At 45.8% G+C, this 10,146-nt stretch overlaps 1 protein-coding gene across 2 annotated transcripts in view; it reads right to left on the minus strand.

The window, feature by feature from the left end:
- Positions 1-494: 494 nt before the first annotated feature.
- LOC135096186 (alpha-1,2-mannosyltransferase ALG9-like) overlaps positions 495-10,146 on the minus strand; it is a 10,092-nt gene continuing 440 nt past the window's right edge. The window contains exons 2-14 of one of the 2 annotated variants that reach the window (XM_063997554.1): positions 9,832-10,019; positions 9,333-9,538; positions 8,461-8,574; positions 7,349-7,459; positions 6,720-6,807; positions 5,608-5,799; positions 5,295-5,321; positions 4,794-4,953; positions 4,511-4,657; positions 3,977-4,118; positions 3,080-3,229; positions 2,132-2,266; positions 495-543 (exon numbers count right to left, since the gene is read on the minus strand). In XM_063997554.1, the coding sequence (XP_063853624.1) occupies positions 3,199-3,229; positions 3,977-4,118; positions 4,511-4,657; positions 4,794-4,953; positions 5,295-5,321; positions 5,608-5,799; positions 6,720-6,807; positions 7,349-7,459; positions 8,461-8,574; positions 9,333-9,538; positions 9,832-9,972 (1,359 nt within the window). In that variant the 5' untranslated portion in view covers positions 9,973-10,019 and the 3' untranslated portion in view covers positions 495-543; positions 2,132-2,266; positions 3,080-3,198. Of the gene's footprint in view, positions 544-1,633; positions 1,749-2,131; positions 2,267-3,079; positions 3,230-3,976; positions 4,119-4,510; positions 4,658-4,793; positions 4,954-5,294; positions 5,322-5,607; positions 5,800-6,719; positions 6,808-7,348; positions 7,460-8,460; positions 8,575-9,332; positions 9,539-9,831; positions 10,020-10,146 lie in introns of those variants that run through there. The other variant, XM_063997555.1, reaches the window with a different exon arrangement.

Raw genomic sequence — 10,146 nt, forward strand, 5'->3', positions numbered from 1 at the left:
TTACACCATATAAATAACACACATACGCACACACACACACACTCACGTATCTTACCATTGATGGCAATAATAATAATAATAATAACAATAATAATGAAACAGTATATTGCACTTATGAGCCATTGGAATGTACATATAAATCAAAAGAAGCGAGAAAATTCCTTACAATAAAAAAAAAAACGAAAGAAAAACGAAAAAAAAAATAATTACATAATCTCGTAAAGAATAAAACAAAGAAATAATAATAAAAAAAACTCCCAGTTAATCTTGATATTGAGAAGCGCCGCGTTATAAAACAATAAAACAATAAAAAAAAACCCACAATTAACAATAAAACAAAAAACACTTATTTAATCTTGATCTTCCTGCTAATCTCCTCCTCCTCCTCCCCCCAACCTCTTCTTCCCTCTCCTTCCTCCTCCTCCTCCTCCTCCTCCTCCTCCTCCTCTCCACGCCTTCCTCCTCAGTAGAGTGTAGTTCAAATAGGAGGAATATTTCTCAGTCAGGAACGGGACGTAGAAAGCACGTAAGAATCTATTGGACCTGAGAGAGAGAGAGAGAGAGAGAGAGAGAGAGAGAGAGAGAGAGAGAGAGAGAGAGAGAGAGAGCGAGAGATGGAGAGAAGAGAGAGAGAGAGAGAGAGAGAGAGAGAGAGAGATTGTATTATTAGTTATTTGTGATACTGGTAGTGTATATTCACTGTGCACATACAATACACACACTTGCATAACATTATCATGCACGCTGCTCTCGGGAAATGTACTGCTTTCGATGTTGTTTATGTAATTACTGTCTGAAATTCAACACTATTCCTAGTCTTCCTGCTCCTCCTCGCCTTCCTCTCCATCACGGGCCGCCTCCCGTCACCCTCACCCACACAAATCCACCGCTCCTCCAAAAACAAGTAGCTCCGAGTTTACGTAGCAACCGTTTCGTGGGTCTGGCCCCTGCAATACCGCCGCACTGCCTCGTCCGCCGCCACCGCGCGCCACACGTGCGTGGACGTAGATGGCAGCGCGGGGTGTGCCGTCTGCTCGCCAGACAGACCAGCCCGAGGGAAGCTGAGTCGGTTCCAGATTATCTAATTCGTGCAGCTCTACGTGCTGACTGTCAATCTCCTCTCTCCTGCACTCCTGCTGACTGTCAATCTCACTCTCTCCTGCACTCCTGCTGACTGGCAATCTCCTGTCAGCGACGACTGAGTGGCGCGGTGATGCGTGACTCTCGGTCTGCCCTTCAGGCCGTCTGATGCATGTGCTCACCCCGCTCACCGCCCCACCCACCGAGTGCTGCGTCACTGAGCCGCTGCCCAGGAACACTCCCTCTCCATGAGACTCCTGCGGATTCCCCTCCCATGTTGCCATCGCTGCCAATGAATTGCGGGACCTCCCAGCCAAAAGTGCCCGTGACAGCCACTGCCAGAGGGGCGCCTCACCCTCCCTGCCCCGCTACGTACACAGCCGCTCTCCTCCCTTCTCTCCGCCGCACGAATGCTGAGCGCGCCCACAGTCCACACAATGCTGAGCGCGCCCACAGTCCACACACACCATTAAGGACCACTTCCGTCTCCCCCGAGGCGTCGCCCACACGGAGTCACGGTTCACAGACACAACACAGTGACAGATGGGCTTACACTGAGTTACAGACCGCTGCGGCAGGTTCCCAAGACAGGCTCGTGGCCCGCTACCTCCCGCAAGCATGTGTACATCCTCAGCATCCTTCGCCGCGTGTCCTGCGTGTCACGAGCACTGCTGGGCACACACACACTCAATGCTCGCTGCTGTTATACGTTTGTTGATCCAATACATTATAAAATTGATAAAAACAAATGCTCTTATTCTCTTCCTCCTCCTACTCGTCTTCCTCTCCTTTTCCTACTGCTTTCCTTTCTTCCTCCTCTCCTCGTATTACAACTCCAATTCTTCCTCCTCCTCGTCTTCCTTCCCTTACTTCTAAAATTATTCTTTTTTCCTCTCCCTCCTCCTCCTTCTCTTGTTGCTATTAAACCTATCCTTCCTTCTCTTTCAACTCTTCTTTCTCCCTCCTCCCCCAGCCCAACTCCTCCTCCTCCTCCCCTACCCCACTGTTCCTCTTCCTCCTGCCCCATCCCTCCTCCTCCTCCTCCACGTACCTGGCGGCGTGCAGGAAGGGCGTGGCGTGCAGCGTGGTCCAGTCCTGCGTAAGGCGGGCGTAACCAGGCTGTCTTTTCACTCACGCCCTCAGAATCATCCAGGTCCACCAGGAAGTGACACGCGCTCTCTGACACCTGGGGAAAGGGATTGGATGCTCTTAAAGGGGATTGGATGGTGATAAAGAGATTTGGATTAGGATTATAAGGGATTAGGTACGTTATAAAGGATTAGGGGCTGTTTTAAAGGTTTGGATGCTGTTATAAGGAATTGGATGGTGATAAAGAGATTTGGATTAGGATTATAAGGGATTAGGTACGTTATAAAGGATTAGGGGCTGTTTTAAAAGGTTTGGATGCTGTTATAAGGAATTAGATGGTGATAAAGAGAGTTAGATTGGGATTATAAGGGATTAGGTACGGTTATAAGGGATTAGGAGCTGTTTTAAAGGTTTGGATGTTGTAATAAGGAATTGGATGGTGATAAGGAGAGTTGGATTAGGATTATAAGGGGATTAAGTAAGGTTATAAGGGATTAGGGGATGCTGTAAAGGTTTGGATGCTGCTATAAGGGATTGGATGGTGTTAAAGAGGATTAGATTAGATTTAAAAGGGATTGGGGCTATTATAAGGGTTAAGATACTGTTATAAGGGATTAGAAGCTGTTAAGGAGAGTTGGATTGGATTTATAAGGGATTAGGGGCTGTAATAAAGGGTTAGATGTTGCTAAAAGGGATTGGAAGCTGATAAAGAGGTTTAGATTAGGTTTATAAAGGATTAGGGGCTGTTGTAAGGGGTTAGATGCTTTAACAAGGGATTAGGCTAGGACCATAAGGGATTAGGGGGTGTTATAAGGGGTTAGATGCTTTTAAAAGGGATTAGGTTTGGATCATAAGGGATTAGATACGATTTAAAAGAGATTAGGGCTCCTTCTCCCTCTCTCTCACTCACATATCTATCAATCTCTTCTTTATTGATATTATTGACATTGGCTGGAGTGATTGCAGTTCCGTTAGGCGATTCTGGGAAGTACTGCGGTAGCTGCCCCCGGAATTCACTGCGCAGGAACCTCAAAGTGCCAGCTGGAAGGAGGATCGAAGCCTGTTAAAGAAAATCCGATTCCTTTAAAGGGGATTAGATTGGTTTAAAGGGGATTGGGTTGTTGTTTTAAAGGGGTTTGGCTTGTGTTTCAAAGGGATCTGTTGAGTTTTAATGTTTTTTCGTTGGTTTTAAAGAGTTTTGTGGAGTTTTAAAAGGGTTTTGTGGGTTTTATAGAGTTTTTTTTGTGAATTTTAGGTAAATTTTGTGGGATTTTGCATAAAGAGGACTGGATACGTTAAAAATTGATATGGTAGTCTCTCTCTCTCTCTCTCTCTCTCTCTCTCTCTCTCTCTCTAATCCAGGCAAAAAAGGGGCTGAACATTTAAAATACCCTTAACAACTCTCTCTCTCTCTCTCTCTCTCTCTCCTCTCTCTCTTCTCTCTCTCTCTCTCTCTCTCTCACCAATTCAGGCAAAGAGAGAGAGAGAGAGAGAGAGAGAGAGAGAGAGAGAGAGAGAGAGAGAGAGAGAGAGAGAGAGAGAGAGAGAGAGAGAGAGAGAGAGAGAGAGAGAGAGAGAGAGGGAGAACGAGAGAGGCTGAACACTATACAAAACACCCTTAACAACATATTCTCTCTCTCTCTCTCTCTCTCTCTCTCTCTCTCTCTCTCTCTCTCTCATCCTCACCCCTTCCCTCCCTCCCTCCCTCCCTCATCCTCACCCCCTCTCTTACAAACCAAGCTAACCAAACCTCTCTCTCTCTCTCTCTCTCTCTCTCTCTCTCTCTCTCTCTCTCTCTGTCACTTACTTGAGGCCAGGCAGGAAGAAAGACGATGGGAACCTGTACCACTCTTTGCCCACACACACGTTGATGGGCAGGTGGGAGGGGAGTTCACTTTCACTCGCTACCCTGTTCAACTCCATGTAAGTCTCCAGTGGGGCGTGGTAGGCTGGGTGGGGGGAGAGAGGGAGAGAGAGAGAGAGAGGTTTGGTTATTTTGTAAGAGAGAGAGAGATGATGAGAGAGAGAGAGAGAGAGAGAGAGAGAGAGAGAGAGAGAGAGAGAGAGAGAGAGAGAGAGAGAGAGAGAGAGAGAGAGAGAGAGAGAGAGAGAGAGAGAACACACACACACACACACACACACACACACACACACACACACACACACACACACACACACACACACACACACACACACACACACACACACACAGTGCAAAATATTAAATAAATAAGCAAATAAATAAATAAAAAATAAAAAAATAAGACTCTCTCTCTCTCTCTCTCTCTCACACACACACACACACACACACACACACACACACACACACACACACACTCACCTCTATACTGCCCCACAATTCTTGAGAGAGACAGCAGCGATGTGACGACCAGAAACACAATTGCAAACCAGTGTGTGTTTGCGCGCGTGTTTCTTTTCCTCGCACACATGGCCTGCATACACGCCCGCCACAACCTCTGCCCGTACTCTACACGCACACACGCACATGGGGAGAGAGAAACGCACATGAATTAGACTCGTATGTGTGTATGTATGCCTGTGTGTGTGTGTGTGTTTTGTCTATCTTATTAAAATCGCTCTTGCTCTCTCCCAGACATACATACCGACAGCCAGCGCCCCGGAGAGTGCCACAAGGGGGTAGGCTGGGAACAGGAACCTCTCTTCTTTGTGTGGTTGGGCCAAGAAGATGCTAAGCCACAGGTAGAGAGGGGAGACAGCCAGCCAGTGGGGAAGACTTCCTGTGCCAGCCTGTCCTGACCTACCCTGTGGTTGTGAGAGAGAGAGAGAGAGAGAGAGAGAGAGAGAGAGAGAGAGAGAGAGAGAGAGAGAGAGAGAGAGAGAGAGAGAGAGAGAGAGAGAGAGAGAGAGAGAGAGAGAGAGAGAGAGAGAGAGAGAGAGAGAGAGAGAGAGAGAGAGAGAGAGAGAGAGAGAGAGAGAGAGAGAGAGAGAGAGAGAGAGAGAGAGATTAGTTTACAATTTTCATATTTTCAGTTATATTTCAATTTTATTCATATTACTACTACTACTACATTACTACTACTACTATTACTACTACTACTACTACTACTACTATTACTACTACTACTACTATTACTGCTACTTACTTGCTTATCTATGAAGTAAGAGACACACTGAAAGAGAGAGAAAATAAAGAATTAATAATAATAATAATAATAATAATTTTTTCTTCCTCCTCCTCCTCTTCCTCCTTTCCTTCCTTCCCTATTCTCCTCCTCTTCTTCCTCTTCTTCACTTAAACACACATTTCTTCCTCCTCCTCCTCCTCTTCCTGCTTCTCTTAACCTAACCTAAACTAAACCAAACTTAATTCACATCCTCCTCTTCTTCCTCCTCCTCCTCCTCCTCTAGCCACACCCCCCCACACGTCCTGCCTCCCCTGCATCCCCAGACACCCACCAGCAGCAGCGGCAGCAGCAGGGCGGAGAGAAACACAATATTGAAGTTAAGGAATCCATTTAAGATGTAAAACGACCAGGGTTCTGTTCCATAGAGACTGGACCCCGAAGAGAAGACATTGTATAGCACTATGTTGAGGGGCGCCACCACCAGTCTGCCGTAGAGGTGGGAGTCTATCTGCACCATGGGAACCTGCGGGAGAGTGTGGGAGAGGCTGGGTGAGCAGTAAAGTCCTTTTTGTGTGGTTTTATACAAGTTTTCAAGGTAATTTTTGCGTTTTGTGGGATTTACTTGCTTGTGTGGGAGAGATAGAGAGAGAGGGCTTAGGAGTGGGGTGTTCTGGGGTGTTTTTGGGTGTTTTTTGGTGTGTTTTTTGTGTGTTTAGGGGTGTTTTTGGGTGTTTTGGGGTGTTTTTGTGTGTTTTTGTGTGTTTTTTGGGGTGTTTTTGGGTGTTTTTGGGGTGTTTTTGGGTGTTTTGGGGTGTTTTGTGTGTTTCTAATGTGTTTTTTGGGTGTTTTGGGGTGTTTTTGGTGTGTTTTTGGGTGGTTTTGGTGTGTTTTTGGGTGTTTTTGGTATGTTTTTGGTGTTTTTGGTGTTTTGGGCTGTTTTTGGTGTTTTGGTCTGCTTTTGGGTGTTTTTGGTGTGTTTTGTGTGTTTCTGGTGTGTTCTTGGGTGTTTTGGGGTGTTTTTGGTGTGTTTTGGTGTCTTTTTGGGTATTTTGGGGTGTTTTTGGTGTGTTTTGGTGTCTTTTTGGGTATTTTGGGAGTGTTTGAGTGTATTTAAGATATATTTACACACACACACACACACACACACACACACACACACACACACACACACACACACACACACACACATACACACTGCCTATCTATCTATCTATCTATCTATCTATCTATTTAAGTATTTATCTGCATATCGAACTCTCTCTCTCTCTCTCTCTCTCTCTCTCTCTCTCTCTCTCTCTCTCTCTCTCTCATCCTTGCCACAAACACACACACAAAAATAAAAAAAATGAACAAACCAAAATTCAAACTTCCTCTCTCTCTCTCTCTCTCTCTCTCTCTCTCTCTCTCTCTCTCTCTCTCTCTCTCTCTCTCTCTCTCACTTACCAGTATTGTGATGACAGAAATTAAACACCACTTGATGAATATTGTAATTTCTTTCTTTCTCATCAATATATCAAATGCGATGGGCAACCTGTGTGAGAGAGAGAGAGAGAGAGAGAGAGAGAGAGAGAGAGAGAGAGAGAGAGAGAGAGAGAGAGAGAGAGAGAGAGAGAGAGAGAGAGAGAGAGAGGAGAGAACATTTTAATTAGGTTAGGTTAGATTAGGTTCTAAAATATGCACTCTCTCTCTCTCTCTCTCTCTCTCTCTCTCTCTCTCTCCCAGCCTCTCTCTCTCTCTCCCAGCCTCTCTCTCTCTCTCCCAGCCTCTCTCTCTCACTCTCTCCCAGCCTCTCTCTCTCACTCTCTCCCAGCCTCTCTCTCTCTCTCTCTCTCTCTCTCTCTCTCTCTCTCTCTCTCTCTCTCTCCCAGCCTCTCTCACTCTCTCCCAGCCTCTCTCTCTCACTCTCTCCCAGCCTCTCACTCTCTCCCAGCCTCTCACTCTCTCCCAGCCTCTCTCTCTCTCTCCCAGCCTCTCTCTCTCCCAGCCCCTCTCTCTCTCTCTCTCTCTCTCTCTCTCTCTCTCTCTCTCTCTCTCTCTCTCTCTCTCTCTCTCTCTCTCTCTCTCTCTCTTACCCCAGGGCAGCAGCAAATGGCCAGCCCAGGAAGGTTGAGATGGCTGTAGTGAAGATAGCAAGCTGGGGGCACTTCTGGTACCACGCTCCCATTGATAGCAGAGTCATGTACCTGCAATAGTAGTAGTAGTAGTAGTAGTAGTAGTAGTAGTAGTAGTAGTAGTAGTAGTAGTAGTAGTAGTGGTAGTGGTAGTGGTAGTGGTAGTGGTGATGGTGTTTGGGTGTGTTTTGGTGTGTTTTGGGTGTGTTTTGGGTGTTTTGGGTGTTTTGGGTGTGTTTTGGGTGTTTTGGGTGTGTTTTGGTGTGTTTTGGGTGTTTTGGGTATGTTTGGGTGTGTTTTGGGTGTGTTTGGGTGTGTTTTAGGTGTGTTTTGGGTGTGTTTTGGGTGTGTTTGGGTGTGTTTGGGTGTGTTTGGGTGTGTTTTGGGTGTGTTTTGGGTGTGTTTTGGTGTGTTTTGGGTGTGTTTTGGCTGTGTTTTGGTGTGTTTTGTGTGTGTTTTAGGTGTTTTGGGTGTTTTGGGTGTGTTTTGGGTGTGTTTTGGGTGTTTTGGGTGTGTTTTGTGTGTTTTGAGTGTGTTTTGGGTGTGTTTTGGGTGTGTTTTGTGTGTTTTGGGTGTGTTTTGGGTGTTTTGGGTGTGTTTTGTGTGTTTTGGATGTGTTTGGGTGTGTTTTGGGTGTTTTGGGTGTGTTTTGGTGTGTTTTAGGTGTGTTTGGGTGTTTCTGAGTGTGTTTAAATGTGTTTGTTATGTTTTTGTCCTTGTATATAAAATGAAAGAGCAAAAATATTAAGAATTTCTCTCTCTCTCTCTCTCTCTCTCTCTCTCTCTCTCTCTCTCTCTCTCTCTCTCTCTCTTTCTCTCACACACACACACTGACACAACAAACAAAAGAAGAAGAAGAAGAAGAAGAAGAAGAAGAAGAAGAAGAAGAAGAAGAAGAAGAAGAAGAAGAAGAAGAAGAAGAAGAAGAGGAAGAAGAGGAAGAGGAAAAAAAGAAATAATAAAAAAATAATCATTTCTTCCTCCTCTTCCAGCTCCCTCTCCCCCCTACACACACACACACACACACACACACACACACACACACACACACACACACACACACACACACTCACATGGCAAAGGAGGAGGGCAGCAGGGCAGTAGATGCACCGAACATCCCTGCTGAGAAAATCATTATTCCGATGGTGAGCGAGCCGACCAATGACCCAAACTCTTTGCACACTCCCCTGCAATTGAACGAGGCTGTTAGACGCGCGCACACACACACACACAGGCAGATAGATAGATAGATAGATAGATAGATAGACAGACACACAGACACACATACACAATACCAAAACACCCAAAAAACACCCCAAAACACCCAAAACACACCCCAAAACACCCAAGCACACCAAAACTCCCCAAAAAAAACCCAAAACACACTTAAAACACCCCAGAAACACCCCAAAAACACCCAAACACACCCCAAAACACCCAAGCACACCAAAACACCCAAAAAACCCCCCAAAACACACTTAAAACACCCGAGAAACACCCCAAAAACACCCAAACACACCCAATAAACACCTAAAACACCCAAAAACACCCCAAAAACACCCAAAAAACCCAAAACACACCAAAAACATCCCAAAACACCCAAAACACCCCAAAAAACCCAAAACACCTAAAACACCCCAAAAAACACCCAAAAACACCTCAAAACACCCAAAAAACCCAAAACACACCTAAAACACCCCCAAAACACCCCAAAACACCCCAAAAAACCCAAACACACCTAAAACACCCCAAGCACACCTAAAACCCTAACCCAAGCACACCCAAAACACCCAAAAACACCCCAAAAACACCCCAAAAATGCACAAAAAACACCCAAAACACCCCAAAAAACAAAAAACACCCAAACACACCCAAAAAACATCCAAAACACACCTAAAACACCCCAAAAAACAGCCCAAAAACACATCAACACCTCAACACCAACCTGTAGAAGTAAAGTTCACAGCCAGAACATCCGAGAGCCAACAGACATCGAATGAAGAAGAACACCAACATTCGATTGTACTGTAGAAGGGTCGCATACACCTTGCCGGGGACAGCGTGGAGCAAAATATATGTGTAGGACCGCAGGGCATATGATGGTGAATATTCCCATGTTTGCAGTCCGCGGCCGTATATGAAGTAATGTGTCTGCGGGGTCAGGTCAGGTCAGGTTAGGTTAGGTTGTGATGGTGGTGGTAGTTTTAACGTACATAAGATGTTTTGTGATTTATCTTGTTTGTGTTTGGTTAGGTTAGTGGTGGTGGTAGTAGTAGTAGTAGTAGTAGTAGTAGTAGTAATCATAATAAACACAAAATATTTCATGATTTATTTATTTGTTGGTATTCAGTTACGTTAGTAGTAGTAGTAATAGTAATAGTAAAATATTCTGTCTTTTTTTTTTAGTTAGGTCAAGTTATACCAGGTCAAAGGTCACCACTCACAGGCTCCCAATAGTTGAAGGTCTCGTCACAGTCCGCCACGCTGGACCAGATGGCGGCACACAGCCTGGCAGACAGCAGAGCCTTCAGTGCCGTGTAGGAGGTAGGACTCCACGCCTCGCCCTCCCCCCGCCGCGCCGCCATCACTGTCTGTCCCGCCGCCACTAGTGCTATCCTTCCCGTTACGCCGTCTGGAGATTAGGGGCGTGGTAACAGGAGGGAAAGGGGTGTGAGGGGGTGTTCCAAGGGGGCGTGGTGAGGGAGTGGCGCCCCCTTGAACGCCTCACAGTATAGCAGCTTAATGTAACCAGCGGGGTT

This window comes from Scylla paramamosain, unplaced genomic scaffold (genome assembly GCF_035594125.1).
Source record: "Scylla paramamosain isolate STU-SP2022 unplaced genomic scaffold, ASM3559412v1 Contig3, whole genome shotgun sequence".
Classification (NCBI taxonomy): domain Eukaryota; kingdom Metazoa; phylum Arthropoda; class Malacostraca; order Decapoda; family Portunidae; genus Scylla; species Scylla paramamosain.